The following is a 17201-nucleotide window of genomic DNA, read 5'->3' as shown; positions in this document are numbered from 1 at the left end:
AAAGGGGAAAAAAAATCGGAGTTAGGATATAAAGTCATGTCAGCAAATTCGAGTTGGTTACATAAATAGAGTTGGAAGATGCATTTTGCATGAATCCAATTTGATAAGGTGGGAAGAGAGATGGGCAAGACAAGAAGAGATTTTTTATTGCATATATAAATAGACAAGGCAAACATGTGGTGAAGTACTCTCAATACGTCAAAATGAGAGTTGGGTTACATCTCACCTCTTCTCACCACACATGCATCTAGCAGCTTGCACAGCAAAATACGTGAGGATGATATCGGCGCCTGCTCGTCGAAGACACATCAGCGACTCCATCATCACTCTCTCCTCATCGATCATTTTCAGGACTCCGCCAGCCTTGATCATCGAGTATTCGCCTGACACCTAGTATATAGCAAGAACGTCGTGTGAGATACTCAAATATCACTCTCTTTTACCAAGCCGGATCGGAACCTCAACTGCATCATTCTGCAGGATCACCTATACCATCTATGGATGATTGCCGACTAGCCGTATGTCAAGAAAATCTTAAACCCTACCATTGCTTATCTTGTAGAGATTCTTAATTATATCCTATACATTGCCATTCTTGTGAATTTTCATAAGCAAAAATTCTAAATTTCCTTGAAATGGGGCGATCATCCGTGCATGTAATAGGAAATGCTGCACAATGATGCAATGGAGGATCTGACTTGCTCTATCTAATAAGTTATCAAAAGATTCCGACTTTCGATTTTGAATAAAGTACCTGATATGCAGCAATGGGCAAAGAAGAGTTATCCCTTAGAAGCCGTATAATGTCAAGATAAGGTAGACCTGGTTTGACCTATTAACAAGGGAAATATAATCAGCAAGCATTCAAATCGAAGTCGGCATCAAAGTGTGGTCATACTAACCAGAAGGATATCAGCTCCTTCAGACTCGTCCTCACGGGTTTCAATAAGGGCTTCTCTGTAATTTGCAGGATTCATCTGATAGCTGTTTTCACAAGTTCATGAGCTTCGTTAGTACAAAGTGTACCATAGAAAAGAATGAGTGAGGATAGCAAGCAACGCACGTTTTCTTGTCTCCAAAACGTGGATTTGAGTCTAATGCTTCTCGGAAAGGGCCGTAAAATGAACTAGCATACCTGAAATATAAAAAACCCGTTCTAAAAATGTTCTCGAATAAATCAGAAATATTGATCGAGTGCAGTGAGAGGTATTATACGTGTAAATTCCTACGAACAGTATATAGAAAGCGTGAACTAGAAATTCTCAAAAGCAACAGGCATAGGGAACTTTGATGGGCAAGAAAATAAAACTGAATCAAATAATTACTTGGCCGTGTAGGACATAATGGAGACGTGCTGAAAGCCTTCAGCATCAAGAGCAGCTCGAATAGCTCCTACACGACCATCCATCATATCACTGGGGCTCACGACATCCGCTCCTGCTCTGGCCTAAAAAAGACGTTTACAAGGTAATAAATGATGAACTAGTCTGGCCACACTAATTTCCACAGTAATACACAAGAAAACCTCAAAAACATACCAAGTGATTTAAACAGAAGTAGACGGTAAAATAAATTCTTATGAACGGCTGTTTCAGTTCAGAATTATGAGTAAAGGTTTGAGAGAGCTGAAAGGATAGCATGAAAGATAGGCTTATTTGTCTGTCTGCTATGTGGGATCCGTAGTTACCTGAGAAACTGCCTGTTTACAAAGATGATATACAGTTTCGTCATTCAAGATAACTCCTGCATATTTCAGAATTCACAAGTTACCTTCAAGTGTTACATCCTGTAAATAAACCGCATATCAATATAGGCATTTATTATTTATGAGAAAATTACTAAAACCCTACAATCTAGATTAAGACTTGCGTCTGCAAGGCCTGCTCTATGTATGTTTGTTATATTATGTAACATTTTCTCTTATAGCTGATGTCTCGATTGCTTTAATCTAACAATCCTTTAACTTTTCAACATTCTATTAATCTTAAAGTCCAAACGTTCTTATTATCGCCAAAGTTAAAGATGAAACACTGCTGAGACCAGAAATTCTCATAAATAAAAGGGCATTCATATCTAAGATAAACTGCCATGAAGAGAGACACCAGATGAGCATTTTTGTTTCAATCGAGTCCAAAAAATTAGAATATGAAAAGTGGCATTCAGAAAATTTTAGTGAATCTAGATAATAGTTTCTCAGCACACAAAACGAAGCAGATCTTACCATCTTCCCTTACAATGCCATCATGCCCATCAGAGGAATATGGATCTAAAGCAACATCAGTATATATAACCTACAAGGGATACAGATTGGAGATCGTCAAATCCATGAATACGAGTTAGGCCAAAAGAACCAATTTATGAGAATAACATACAAGATCAGGATACTTGTCTTTCAGAAGTCGTATTGTTCTTGGCACCAGCCCATTGTCATTATAAGCTTCATCTCCTGTGGAAGTCTAGAACAGAATCCAATTAATTTAATGCTTCCCCCAAGACTCAACAGAACTAGATAAGGACTTATTCCATGCTAGGGTAGTAATAGTAAAAATGGCAAAACAATTCGAATAAATAAGAACCTTTAAAGCATCGGGAACTTTTGGAAATAGCACAATGCTGTTAACACCAACATCTCGAGCCTTGGCAACCTGTGCAAGATGCGCTAAATTCAGAAACTAGCAAATGACTTTTGAGGACAACACATAGTACATGGACAAGTATTAAGTAGGAAATCGACATTGGTTAGGACAATTAATTCAGTTTCTTTGAGAAGATAATAGTAGCAGTTACTATACCAACATTTTCATCAAGTAAATTGGAGAAAGAGATAATTGCTTCAAATAATTGTAACCGTATCAAACTTAGTTTTCCTTCATCTGTCTTGAGCAAAGAATCAACTAAACTTATTGTCAATTATTCAATACTTAATAATAACAGCCTAACTGAAATTTTGAGGTAAGATAAGATCAAGCTTGAGAAATAGCACTAATGAGGACCTTTTACGAAAGATCGTTAAAAGTAATATACAGTCAAGAAAACTTTCATCAAGAATGCAAGGATGCTTTTCAACGACGAAAGGACCAGAAAGAACAACCTCTTCCACAAGTCCATGTCTCCACCCAAGCCTATAGCATCCAGGCATCGCTCCAATTGGAGTGTCTTCTTCTCCTGCACATTATAATGTTACGAGATCATTGCCAAGAAAAACATCAGAACGTAGAAGAAAAACTGGCGCATCAAGCAGATTTTCAATTCACCTTCATGAATGAAAACTGGATAAACCAGGTTTGCAGGGCTTATAGTAGTTTCTTGGAATGCAGCCCTCAGTACAGGTGATCTACGATTCCGCCGTGGTCTCCTACTAAGAGGCTGTTATAAACAATATGAAGATCAGACATAGCATTATCAGTACATGAGCACAACCAGGGTCATCAAAGTTTGTGGCAGCGATTTCCCAACGAAACAACGCATGCCTTACAAAATCGAGATGAGATTATTTTGAAGTGGCAACTGGCAACTTGAGAACTAGGGCAGTTAAGCATACTGAATTCATGATCAAAATAAGCACAAGCTTCATAGCAACAAGCACACATACACAACCTTATCAATCATAAAACACGTGCTCAATCGGGATTCATATAACAAGCAAACTTACTAGGGAGGCTGCAAGAGGGGTCCCAACCGGTGAAGCTGGTTTTGGGGGCACTGGGGGTGCTTCTGGGACAATCCCTGCAACCACGGCGGCCTCACACTCCTCGTCACTCTTTCCCATCTTCTTAACTTGGCCGTCACCCTGAGCCTCAGCAGCATTCACTGTGAGGACCCTTGGTGCAAATTTGACCGAGTGAGGCCTCACACTAGTGATATTCTGGTGCACTTTCAGTGGCTTCAGCCCCACATACTCAAATTTCACAGCTTTAGCAGCGCCAAAGTTCACCGAGTTTATCGTCATTGCAGCCATAAAGACCTCTGCAATGCAAGGAAACACAATTTCAGTCTCAGAATTCGATCTCTATAGCACATTACAACGTTTATACACCAATGTGATATGTGCTTTCTTCTTTTTCTTTCGATAAATAATACCAATGCACATATAATTGAGCTTACAGAATTCTAGAGAAGCACGAAGAAAATAATCAAACACGTCATATTCAAAGAATAGAGAAAAAATAAAAATGGAATCTTCGAGATGGTTTGACTTGATTGATTGGCAGTAATTATAATAAAGCTGAAGAAACAGAAGCAGAGGCGACGTAACTCGCAAAGCGATTAAAGATGAAAGGAAACTAAGAAGATGAAGTTGGTAAAATCCCTAGGGAAAATAGAAATAAAAAGATCACCTTGTGACTGTGAGCACCTCTCTCTGTCTCTCCCTCTTTGGGCGAAGCCTTATCTCAATCTGGAAAAGGAAGTTAATTGGAGAGGTTTTAGATTTCAAACGTGAAAATGTGGAGACGGAGATAGGGCAGCTTAAATAGGATTGAAGATGTAATTACAACTATAGATAGAATTGGATAATACTGTAGGAAAGTAAACGCAGGAGGGGGTTTGGTGATGGTTGTTTGTTTTCTTCTCTCATCTGCCTAACAGTCTATTCTTAATCTTGACCACCAATTCTAATTTGGAACTTAGAGGATTTCATCCTACTGTACCAAGGGATATTACGTGGCAAGAATTTTGCTTATAAGTTTTCATCAACTTTTTTTTATACCTAATTAACATATCAAAATTTTGAAAATGGTACAAGGACAAATTATTTTACATGTCGGAATCTCAGAAAAAAACAAGTCTCAAGTAGGGTTGTAAATGAATCGAATATTTTTGCTCGATTCGAGATTCGATTCGAAATTGTGTTATTCGTATTCGAAATTATTCAATTCGTATTCGATAAAAAATATTCGATTCGATTCGATTAGTATTCAAATACTTATATGAAATTATGATATTCGATTCGATTCGATATTCGCATAGATACATGATTAAATATTTAAATATTATATATATGTATATATGTGTGTGTGGAGGGACTAAAATAAATTATGAACTCATTTTCACCATTTGATTGTAAATTTTATGGTGGATTCATCACTTTATTGGATGAATTTAATTGTATATTCATCAATATCTAATTATATATATAAGAATTATAATATTATATAATAATTGACAATTTTAAAAAGGGAAAATGCAAAAAAATCATAATATACATGCATTAAAGTAATTCTCCATAATTAAAAAAGTAAAACTTTACAATTTATAAAATCAAAATTTTAAATTGAAATCATTCTTCCATCACAAGTCGCGCTTCGTCATTGCGATTGTAAACTAATCAAATAATTCGTATTCGATTCGATATTCGTATTCGGTAAATATTCGATTCGAAATTTAAATATTCGATTTGATTCGATTCGGTTAGTATTCAGATACGAATACGAAATTATGATATTCGACTCGATTCGATTCGTTTACAACCCTAGTCTCGAGTCTTGTGTCTTGTTAATTCCTCTATATGTTTTTTTGTCATTTTTTAAAAGTAGTTTATTTTTATTTTTAATTAAAAATAATCAATAATGATCTTGATTTTCAATGATTTGGTGACTTAAATCTCTGGCCTATTGATTGAAAAAAAAAAAACATATCTATATCTATATAATGTATAAAAGAGAAGTTTTCTCCCACCATTTTTTCTCTCTCTTCTCCCATCAATTTTTTTCTCATTTTTTTTATAATTTTAATTCTTTTCTAAACATTGTCAAATTTTATTTATAAAATAATATTCAATGTGCATCTTAAGTTTAAGTTTGTTAGAAGATCTTTAATATGATATAAAAATTATCAAAAATGAATTTAAAATTAATAGGTTATTAAAATTTTAAAATGTTTTATTTTCTTTCCCTTTGTTAAAATTTTATAGTAATTTTTTATTTATATTTGTGTATGAAAATATTTGTTTATTATTATTATGTGAAATACTTTATAATGATAATGTACGTGTAATATTAATTTTCATTATCAAATAATTTAATAACTATAATTATCATTACTCTTTATACATAATTGAAAATGACGTTTTTAAATTCAGAATTTTATTGAATAAAGATTAGTATTTTATTTTTAAACCATATTTTATATTTATTATATTTTATTTCTGTTTAATATTTATATTTATTTATTTAAACATATCATTTAATTTCGATTTCTCCGTGCATCGCACGGATGGTCGTACTAGTTATCAACTTAGTTGCACTTTATTGTTTTCCTCCCTTAAAATATTTTCTTCACTTATCATGCATACGAGTAAAGTTTTTTTTTTTTTCAAGAGTTCTTTTTATCCAATAAAGTCCCTCTTATGTGATAATATTTTATTAATTTTATATTGATAGAATATTATCATATGAGAGATAAGCGTACATGTTCTATTAAATTTCTCCTATACAATTGATGATCCCGTTTCTGTGAATTGGATATTTCATGGTCAGATGAGTTTGGTCTTTATTTGTTTGTGTCCCTAGTTGAAGTGCAAAGTTAAAATCATCATTTGTTTGTTTCCCTAGATGAAGTGCAAGGCTAAAATCATCATTTTCCCAAATGTTATCTGCGATCCTATTATTGATATTTGGGAGTTTGAAGGTAGCTTCCTACAAGTTTATTTCTGATTTTTTATGTATGTCCACTTCATTCCATGTCTTTTTTTTTTTGGTCGATAAAAGAAAGATTTATTAATGGATCAAAAAGCATAATGGTACCAAAGGTACCTAATTACAGAAAGTGCATGGTGTATTCCTTAGAGCACCATAAAGGGAATGGAATACTTGTATTCACTATATGAAAAATTGAATTTCAACTCCATATCCTACCTTTAATTTCCTGTGAAACTTTTTGGATCTCCCAGACCTTTCCTTGGAACCTGCTCTCATTCTGGCATCTCCATAAAATCCAGATCGTACCAATCCACAATGCTTTCAATAATTTTCGACATCTCTTTCCTTTGTTACTAGAGATGAAAGGCAAGAAGTGTTGAGATAGACCTTTTGGTTTTGCCGTCTTGATGTTGATCCATTGCTGCAGATTGTTCCACACTTGTTCCGTTTTTGGGCAATGAAGGAGCACGTGCTCCACCGACTCTTCCGCCATCGTACATGCATTGCACCACCTCTCTTCATCTGCAATTTGTATCTTTCTTTTGAGAAGATTGTCACATGTCGCAAGTCGATTTCTCAAATTTCGCCACTTCATTCCATGTTACATGTGATAACACAAATTATTTCATCGTGAAGAAGATTAGTAGATAAAGACGCAACTGCAATAATTTTATTTTATTAATAGTACTATAATATACTTATTTCCTTTATGCATAATGAGAGATATATATATATATATATATCTAAGGACTGAAAATGATTCTTATTTTATATCTTAAGAAATGCTCTTATTTTAGCCCTTCCATATCTATATATATATATATATATATATATATATATATATATATATATATATATATATATCTATACTATATTAAAACAGCAGTTTTCAATTAGAAATTGATTTCAAATTGATTTGAATGGCAATTTTGTAAATATTGAAAAAATAAATGGCTAATTGAAAATTTATGTATATTTATAAGAACATGGTTTTGACCATTTCTTTCAAATTTTAGTTCCAAAAGACGTGGGTCTTTTTAGTCCGGAAATTATGCTTAAAAAAAAAAAAACAGCAAATCATGTGCATAATTCCATTTCTCATGCAAATGATGCAATTATATCTAAAAGTGTTTCGAGTTTTTTTATTCAACTACAACAATATGTTAATACATGTAGTTTCACTTATATCTACCACAAATAATTTTTTTTTCCTTATCTTTACCCTCTAACAAAGCTTATTTTTCCTCAATCTTTTTTATAGTTTTTTAATCTCTTCATTTTTTATTTCTTTTTTTCATTTTTGTTTTCTTTTTCCAAAAATAGTTTATCTTTAATATGATAAAATATTTAATATGTAATATCAATTTAAAAATCATGATACATGCTTTAGTTTGATATGTACTCCTTCCGTCCTTTAAAAGTGTATAAATATCACTTTTGGTAGCACATATTTTAATAAATATTACGTGAGTTTGTTGTATGAAAAAATTAAATCTGACCTCAATATATATATATATATATATATATATATATTATAGAAATATAGTTCTAACAATAACTTTTTCCATAAATTTATCTTTTCTTATTCTTTTCTAAAAATTGTCAAATTTAATTTATGAAAAAATATTTAGTATTCATCTTAACTTAAAAACCATGTTAAGATCTTTAATTTGGTATAACAATTATAAATACATAAATTCTAGAATGAATATTCATCTACAAAATTATATTAATTTTAAAAGTATAATTTGTATTAATTTTAATATAAATTTTTAGATGAATACTTAGTTATATATCTAACAATAGAATTTCTTATATGATTTAAATTTATTTAATTTGTGGTAATGTTTATGTACGAATAATATATTTATTTATATAGACATATCTGATATTTATATAGATTAAAAATGAAACTTTAAATATGGTTTACATTTATTTAGTTTTAATTTTTCAAATTCTTCACTACATGTTAAATTTTAATATAAAACTGAAATAATTATATGATATAATAACTATTTTACTTTTAGTTACATGCAAAATTTACTGACTATTGTAATATGTAACAATTGATTTGTACATAAAAAAATCTTAAATTGAGTTACGATTATCGTAATTCTATTTTTTTCATTATAATGTAATTATTATCAGTACTTATTAAATTTAATATTATACTCATTGAGTTGATAATATTGTTATTATAGACTACTTCGATTAAAATAATATAGTTAACAAAAATTATTTTTTGTTGTCAATTAAACTAATTATATAATATTTAATATGTATATCAAATTAAAGATCACGATAAGAGATTTAATTTGATATATTTTATGTAATTATCCAATTTAAAATGTAACAGATATATTTATTGAAAGATTAGAATTAAAAAAATTCTCTCTCATCTCTCATCTTTTTTTGAATAAATTTATTTTTCCAAAAATTTTATTTTCGTTTTAAATATTTTTTTTGCTTTTTCGTCATATCAATTTTTATTATTGTGAAGTATTCTTTATTTTGTTATTTTTTTAATATTAAGCTCAAATATATTTAGTTAAAATTAATTTTATTATATTTATAAATATGATAATTGAATTAGTATCAATTGTATATAAATATAAAAATATTAAAACGTTTTCCGTGCATCGCACGGGGTGCAAATACTAGTACTATATTAAAAAGGGAGTTCTCAATTTAAAATTGATTTCAAATCAATTTCAAAATTGAGTGGAAAATTTGTGATTATAATAAAATTAAAGGTTTATTTATAAGCTATACATCTTTTTTTTTCTTTTCTTTAACTTCTTATTTTTCTATTTTATTTCTTTTTTAAAATTGTGAAATCCAATTAATTATAAAATATTTGATATGCATATCAAATTAAAGATCATGACAAGAGCTTTAATTTGATATATGTTATGTAAATATTAGATTTAAAATATAGAAGTTATATTTATTTAAAGATTAAAACTTAAGAAAATTCTCTCTTCTCTCTCCTATTTTTTTTTGAATAAATATATTTTTTTTCAAATATCTTTTAACTTGTATTTTTTTCTTTTTTCACAATATCAATTTTTATTAATGTGAATTATTCTTTATTTTTTATATTATACTAAAATATTTATCGTAAATTACAGTATTTTTTAATTATATTTAGAATTTTTTTATATAATAATCAAATTAATTTCAATTTTATATATAATGAAATATAAAAATATTTTTCGTGCGTTGCACGAGTGCAAATGCTAGTACTATATTAAAAAGACAATTTTCAATTTGAAATCAATTTCAAAATTGAGTGACAATTTTGTAGTTATAATAAAATTGAAGGTTTATGTATAAACTATATTTTTCTTTTTATTTTCCATTTCTTTAACTTCTTATTTGTTATTTTATTTATTTACAAAATTATGAAATTCGATTAATTATAAAATATTTAATATGCATATCAAATTAAAGATCACGATAAGAGCTTTAATTTGATATATTTTATACAAATATTTGTATTAAAATGTACAAATTAAATTTGTTTAAATATTAAAATTTTATAAATTTCTCTCTCCTCTCTCATCTTTTTGAAAAAAAAATATTTTTAATTCTTTTTTATTAGTATTTTTTATTTTTTATTTTTTTAACTTAATTTTTTTTTTTGCTTTTCATAATATCAAATTTTATAATTTTAATTTTTTTTATTTTTTAATATTCAATTTAAATATATTTAGTTAAAATTAATGTGAACTCCGATTCAATTTAAAGTGCTAGTTAATACTAAAACTAGAGTTGCACTTGCACAACATAAACAATTTGAACTCCGATTTGCATGCCTATCGTTTATCGACACAATACACACCGCGTACTTAATTTTATTGGTATCATTTGTACGTAGAAATATATGTAATCAATAAGAATATCCAATAGGTACAATTAGTCAAAAGTTAAAAGTGGAAATACACAATACCAAAATTCTACCTACACAAGACAGAACAATTGCGAGGAGTGCTCTAGCATGACAATCTTTCCAACTTCATATCATATCATATCATATCATATCAAATATTTAAATTATGTTCCTCTCTAAAACATTATTTAAATTATATTTGTTAAAAATAATTTTCATATAACCTTACAAACTCAGTTAAAATAGAAACTGAAAATAAAAGACGACGAAAATTAGACTTATAAACATGTAAAGCGGCGCCATCTATGGATATTTGGCAAACATCAAAGTAGACTATGTAATCTCATAATTAAGTTACCAGAATCACTCTATAATTCTGAAATCAAAATTCGAAGAAGCGCTCAAAAGTACAGAACGTCTGAACGACTACTCTTACTTGTTCATTGTCCGGTTGCAAACAGAAAAACGCGTTCCAGATTAGAGGCACAGCAAACATCAGCAGAGCAGAGAGATGCAGGTACACATGGTTTAGTAATTTCCATATTTCTGCTTTCGTATGATCAAGCTCGTCGTTACCATCTAATCATCTGAATGATTTCAAGACTGAGAATGATGGTGTGCTACCTACAAACAAATGAAACATGAATGTTAGCATCAGCAATTACTTCTACTTCAAAGAAAGGAAAAAGGAAGCATCATAATCTATCATCATGGATACTTTGGATCTAACCATGGATAAATATACATGCCTTTGACTTTCACTAGTTACGAACTGAAACACGCATAGGGAAGTCCATTTACCTTCTTCAGAGTTCCTCTTTTCTCGACTCTTGTTTCACAGCTGCGGCTGCTCGGTTCTTTTTAATGAACTCAATCATGTCATCCTTAGTCCTATCTCCGTCATACTGCAACAGGTTTCCAGTTGATGACCTAAAATACAGCGTTGGATAACCTTTCACATCGAAAATCCCTGCTGGAAGATCATTTGCAGTAGCATCCTACAAAGCACCAACGAATGAATTAGTGAAACCAAAAAGAAAAGGTAAACCAGTTCTAATTAAACTGGCAAACTCTAAACAAGCATTACTCAAAAGATTCACAACTCCAGCTAGCCCGCAGTCCATGGATATTTTACTCATTATCAATGGAACAAAGCAGTAATGCAACAACAACAGCAATCAGATGGAATCTAGCATTGTTCATTAGCAAAATTGTTTCTCTGCGGTTTTACAAAAATTGGCACGATCACAGAATTTAGTGAAAATTTTCCACTAAATTAAAAGAAAAAAGAAGACCAATCTAACAGCACATTATTTCCTTTTATAGCATACATTTAATCCCATGGAGTGAAGGGCAACATTGTACAGATAATAAGAACTAAAGAATGAGTTATAAGTAAATCTTACTATCTTTGCGATCATAACATCAGCATCATTTTCAAATGAGAGAGCCACTTCGTCCAAGATTGGAGCCAACTTTTTGCAGTGTCCACACCATGGAGCATAGAATTCTACCAGAACTGCATAACACATAGTGCTTACATTGAATAAGTAATTCAAAATAAGTTTGATAAATGGCAAGCACAGTGGAACATGTGCTAACTATTTAAACATAGCAAGCAGACGAAAAATCAGAAGTAAATCAAGAAACAGCTGCAAAAATGTTACAACCAGAAAGAGCTCACAAAAGAGTTAACATGCAGAAAATTTCAGTGTAGGAACATCTCAACAGGGCGCAGCTGCTATAGATAAATACCATTTTTGCCAGAATTAAAAACCATGTCCTGCAGCGTATCAGCCACTACCACCTTAACAGGTTCATTGTTAACTTCAGGAATTGGCTCCGACTTCTTATAAGGTTGCACATTGCCATCCTTCGCATGGAATATAAAATAACTACAATTAGTTTATTTATAAAGGCTGCAATAAACACTATTTGCCAGCTGCACTAAAAAGATGTATTCCGATCTATTGCCTCATCAAACAAGGAAATGGCATACCACAAATGAGGGGAAACGGGTACAGCCTCAAGCAATTCATATTTGATAACCAAGGGTCTTAACTCCCCTGGAAAAAGCAAACTACTGAGAAATCCAAACAATGAAGGAAGTATCACCTTAAAGTCCTTCACCCATGATGCAATCTGATCAGGCTCGACATTTGGTTTTAGGAATTTCTCTCCATCATTACTCTGGATAATGATGACCGGGACTTGCTCTTCCTTGATGCCAAAGTACTTTTCAAGGAGTAAAAAGAATCATCAGCAGGAGGTGTCATGCATTTAGAAAAATCAATTACAATGCGTAAATGGGTACTGACCTGGAAGGCACCTTGACTAGCCTCAACATCACCCATTAGAAAACTCAAGTCTTTGCCCTTGTAAAGCTGAGCTACCTCGTGATACTTTGACTTGAATGCATCATAGTACTCAGTGCTGAAGTTTAGAAATAACATTGCCTGGAAATAGACAAGCTTATTAAAAATTACCCTCACTTTCCGGAAAGTGATAAACCATTAAGCATTTCATCAGGATAACAATAAAACAGGAGCGAGAAAAGTTAAATGGACAGACAGAGCCAAAAGTGTAGGGAGGATAGGACATATCCCAATATGAGTAGCTAAACATAAAATGGTAAGAGTTCACAATGAAAAACTAAGCGTATAATATGGTGGTTGTTTCCAGAAATTAAATCAAACCACCAAGCTAGCCTAGAAATGATGGAGATGCATCTAATAATTGCAAATCATGATACATATACAAAAAAGACAAGGAAAAATTTAAGAAACACCAACAGCATTACTGACCCATAATATCTTATGTGTTGAGAAACAACTGAAGATAAAGACTCTTAATAGCCTGCATAGCTTCTAAAGAACCAGTTTGTACACACATTCCTCTAAATTCTAGGAAGAGAATTTTTATTCTCTTTTTGTAGCACAGTTACTGCATAGACTATAAATTGGTTCGAGGAAGAGAAAGTAAATTGTAGTGAACCTTGGCATTGGGGATGTTGAAGTATTTAATAACAAAAGGATGGTTCTTTGGATCCTTGTTGAAGAGAGTTACAGTCGGGGTACTAGTTTCTTCAACAAATTTCACTAAAGCATCAACATCAAATTCCTGCAAGAAATTTACTTTCGAGTTAAGAAAACCACAGAGAATATATAGATGATCATACCAGGAGAGCCAAATTGCAAGAGATGTACACCTCAAAGTCTACAAAGAGTTCATCAAAAGGCTTAAACAATCTAACAAGAGGCCCTGTAGCAGATGAGTCCCCACGAGGAAGAACTTTGGCAACCAAAGTGTGACCAAACTCATAGTCAGCACGCAACCTCTCAGCTAAAGTGGTGAAATTTTCGAACTTCTCTCCAGAAAATTCAGGGAATACACCAACCTATAAATCACAGCAGATATCTTAAATGTCCAATCATATGCACATACATCAGAGAGAGAGGGAGAGAAGGGAAGGGGGGACTCACAACAAGAATCTTATTGTCATCAATTATAGAACTGGCTTCTTCAGGGGCTTTAATCTCAAAAGATGCAGGACCACTTTGTTTTTTCAAATAGGTTACAATTCCATCTGCATCTCGGGGTCCTTTGTATTCCTGAACAACACTACCTCCATATCTCAGTATTTTAATTGTGGGGAAACCTCTGACCTCGAACTCATTGGATATGGCCTTATTTTGCTCTTCATTTGCATCAACTTTTGCTAAGACAACCGGAGGATCACTTGTGCTTAGAACAGAAGCAGCTTTTTCATACTGCAGATTCAAAGAGACATGCCTAAGATGGATATCTAGATTTTAAGTAACGGTTTCTAGTTATAAGCAAAAAGTTTAGCTCAAACTCATAAGCAATAGATTCACACCTCTGGAGCAAGTTTCTTGCAGTGACCACACCTGTAACAACATATCCAAAAATCAGAAGGAGGATTCAGCTAATTCAATAATTTAATTCGTTAAAACAGAAGATCGCATTTTTCTCTCCTGCAACTATAGCCATTATCACACTTAATTTCTCAATATTCAGATCTAATACTGAAAGAAACGAGGAAAACAGTTTCTCGACATACTAATACAAGCAAATACGCTCAGTACTAGCAATACCTTCAAATTATAAGCACTAAACATTACACGAAGCAAAACTAATTGATCCTATTTTATTTATTGGTATTTTAAGATCTTCAACATGCTATTCTAGGGAACTCTGACAAAAGTTAATCAACTACACTCATATCTAAGATAATAAAAACTAGCAAAAGCAAATCCGTCAGACTTTTGACTAGGAAACACAGAAATATCAAGTAAAACTCCACACATTAACCAAATCCATCGACTGCGAAAAACAGGTGAATCAGATGCAGACGCCTCAATCCAAAACCAATTGACGAGGAAAATGAAAGTTGAAAGCATAGAAAAATTACCAAGGCGCGTAGAACTCGACGACGACGAACTTGTGCTTGGCGACGAAATCAGTGAAATTGGAGTGGTCTAATGTCACCACAAACTCTTTCGACTCTGATTCCTCGGCAGTGGAGATGGTTCCGGCGACGGCGAAGGCGATCAGCAACAATGGCATCCAGAAATTGGACATGGCTGTTGTAGATCTCAGCTCGCAGAAAATTCTGGTGTTTTGCTCTCAAATTCCGTTACTAGCTAGTGAGGAGTAGTGTACCCGTAGCCACGCGTTGGGATTTGGGGTTTTATAAGGTTTTAACTTCTTAAGGTTCACGAGATTACAGAGTGACTGTCATCGGATATCGCTTAAATTACAAATGTGTCCTTTTTCGGAAAACTATTGTATAACCTGCCAAAATTCGACCGGTAACCACTTTCATATTGAAATTATCATTATACATTATTTTTTGTTATAGCATACGAAATAATTTTTAAATTTTAATTTTATCTGATTAAAATAATTGTTGATATAGTTCAAATTATAATAATCTCAATAATTTTTGCCAGTTATATGTTAATTTTTTGTTGAGAGTTAAATAAATTGTCTTTTCATATAAATTTTTATTTATTGAAATTTCATAAAAAAATTGATGTGAGGTTAGAGATTTTAGAAAAATAAAAAAGGAAAAGATTTAGGTATATCTGACATAGAATATAATGAAGGATTGATATATCGTGTTTTTTTATTAATCGTAAAGATTTACTAATTTTATAGGAGTATAATTTTTATAAATAGATAAACAAATTTAAAACCACAACTTATATATGAATGTCATCTCAAACCTTACAAGTTTTTTGAGCATCATCTTGTCCGTAGCTTGAAATATCACATTTGACATTTTGTAATACCCCGTTTTTCCTTAGCTAAGTTTAGAATAATTTTGAACTTAGATTTAAAATGATTCACGTCGGATTAAGAAAATGAATTTATTTTAATTCCAACAAAAATGAATTACAAAAGCATTTGTAAATTTAGTTATTAAGTTTATATGCATTGCATATTTATTTAATTTAGCATTCAAGCATTTTTCACGAGCTTTTAATTAGCAAACCCTGAAGAATTTCTACAGTTTCGACAATTTTATCCTGAGGGATTTTATATGTCAAATCCTCACTCAACTCACTTAGGGCCTGTTTGATATGGGTTTATAGGTAGGATAAATTAAATTAATACATATTAGTGTGATGTTTGATATCATGTGCAGTTAATATGGTCAACTCCTACTTAATCCCACTTCTCCATGCTATTTTGTGGGAATAACCCATACTAATAATCCTCCCACCCCCCTCGGATAACTTTAATCCTGCGAAGTTGGATAAAAGTTTTGCTACCATTCCTCACGCATATCGATGCAAATGCCCAAGTAATGGTGGGCACACATGGTATTTTTAAAATTATATGAGGATAGTTTTGGTATTTGATAATATAATCCAACATAATCCTATGGATATCAAACACAATATAGGATTAAGTAGCCATGATATCAAACATCCATGAAATAGTATAAATTCACACTAATTCGTACTAATTTTTCAAGATAATTTTAATCCTAATCAATCCTAAAATGCAAACGGACCCTTACACTCACCTCTCCCATCAGCCACCCTACACTATGCTACTAGCTCCAACTTTAAGCCATGCTTCCTCTGCCAACTCAAGACTATAGTGCAGCCCAATTTTCATGCTTCCATCTCACACAAATACTTCTCAATTCACGAAGTTCTCTCTTCCAAAAGAAAGGGGAACGAACTGGAGTTACAGAGCCTTAACAGCTACACATTTTCAGACCACACACCCCAAATTCAGTGAGCTCCTCCTCAACACAATCATCACAAGGTTTCATTTTCTTCAAACTATAATACTTTGCTTTTACAGTATTGAATAAGGCACCTCCATTTACTTTCACAAACACACATTGACACAAACCTCAGCTGCCCAACCAAGATTCACAAAGCATACATACTTTCACAAACAAGCTTTTATACAAATGTAGATATGTATAAATGATCTGTATATATATATATATATATATATATATACATACACCAGGGCATGATTTCTTTTTTTTAAGAGAAGAAAAATGGAGTCTTGAACTTGGTTTGTCTGTCGAGTCAGGGCAGAAAGTCGACGGCGGTGGCTCGGCGCCACTGTCGGTCTGACCGGAGATGAGGGAAGGCCGGGGGCTGTGAGGCGGCTCATCGCCG

The 17201-nt window shown here is 31.9% G+C and overlaps 2 protein-coding genes across 2 annotated transcripts; both read right to left on the bottom strand.

Annotated features, from left to right (window-relative positions):
- Positions 1-41: 41 nt before the first annotated feature.
- Positions 42-4554, bottom strand: LOC131011874 (delta-aminolevulinic acid dehydratase, chloroplastic-like). The gene is made up of 13 exons (XM_057939762.1): positions 4338-4554; positions 3653-3966; positions 3255-3366; positions 3092-3165; positions 2577-2645; positions 2373-2456; positions 2222-2291; positions 1688-1743; positions 1326-1447; positions 1064-1135; positions 903-984; positions 755-832; positions 42-390 (listed from the first exon to the last, which is right to left on the bottom strand). The coding sequence occupies exons 2-13, from the start codon at positions 3956-3958 to the stop codon at positions 223-225; spliced, it is 1293 nt and encodes a 430-aa protein (XP_057795745.1). The 5' UTR covers positions 3959-3966; positions 4338-4554; the 3' UTR covers positions 42-222.
- A 6288-nt stretch (positions 4555-10842) lies between these two features.
- LOC131011872 (protein disulfide-isomerase) lies at positions 10843-15328 on the bottom strand. The gene is made up of 11 exons (XM_057939760.1): positions 14963-15328; positions 14408-14438; positions 14013-14300; positions 13739-13927; positions 13525-13650; positions 12849-12986; positions 12646-12765; positions 12286-12403; positions 11937-12049; positions 11332-11528; positions 10843-11154 (listed from the first exon to the last, which is right to left on the bottom strand). The coding sequence occupies exons 1-10, from the start codon at positions 15130-15132 to the stop codon at positions 11337-11339; spliced, it is 1485 nt and encodes a 494-aa protein (XP_057795743.1). The 5' UTR covers positions 15133-15328; the 3' UTR covers positions 10843-11154; positions 11332-11336.
- Between the last annotated feature and the right edge of the window lie 1873 nt (positions 15329-17201).

Source organism: Salvia miltiorrhiza, chromosome 2 (assembly GCF_028751815.1).
Source record: "Salvia miltiorrhiza cultivar Shanhuang (shh) chromosome 2, IMPLAD_Smil_shh, whole genome shotgun sequence".
Lineage (NCBI taxonomy): Eukaryota > Viridiplantae > Streptophyta > Magnoliopsida > Lamiales > Lamiaceae > Salvia > Salvia miltiorrhiza.
This window is presented reverse-complemented; position numbering and strand designations above follow the sequence as displayed.

What these genes read in the sequence shown, in the direction of transcription:
- LOC131011874 (XM_057939762.1), bottom strand. Translation starts at nt 3,958, where the DNA reads ATGGCTGCAATGACGATAAACTCGGTGAACTTTGGCGCTGCTAAAGCT. An exon ending in AAGTTCCCGATGCTTTAAAG is followed by an intron (nt 2,457 to 2,576) that starts GTTCTTATTTAT and finishes ATTCTGTTCTAG; the next exon opens with ACTTCCACAGGAGATGAAGC. An exon ending in CGTTTTGGAGACAAGAAAAC is followed by an intron (nt 985 to 1,063) that starts GTGCGTTGCTTG and finishes TTGTGAAAACAG; the next exon opens with CTATCAGATGAATCCTGCAA.
- LOC131011872 (XM_057939760.1), bottom strand. Translation starts at nt 15,132, where the DNA reads ATGTCCAATTTCTGGATGCCATTGTTGCTGATCGCCTTCGCCGTCGCC. An exon ending in TCAACATCCCCAATGCCAAG is followed by an intron (nt 12,987 to 13,524) that starts GTTCACTACAAT and finishes GTCTATTTCCAG; the next exon opens with GCAATGTTATTTCTAAACTT. An exon ending in CATGGGTGAAGGACTTTAAG is followed by an intron (nt 12,404 to 12,645) that starts GTGATACTTCCT and finishes TTCCATGCGAAG; the next exon opens with GATGGCAATGTGCAACCTTA.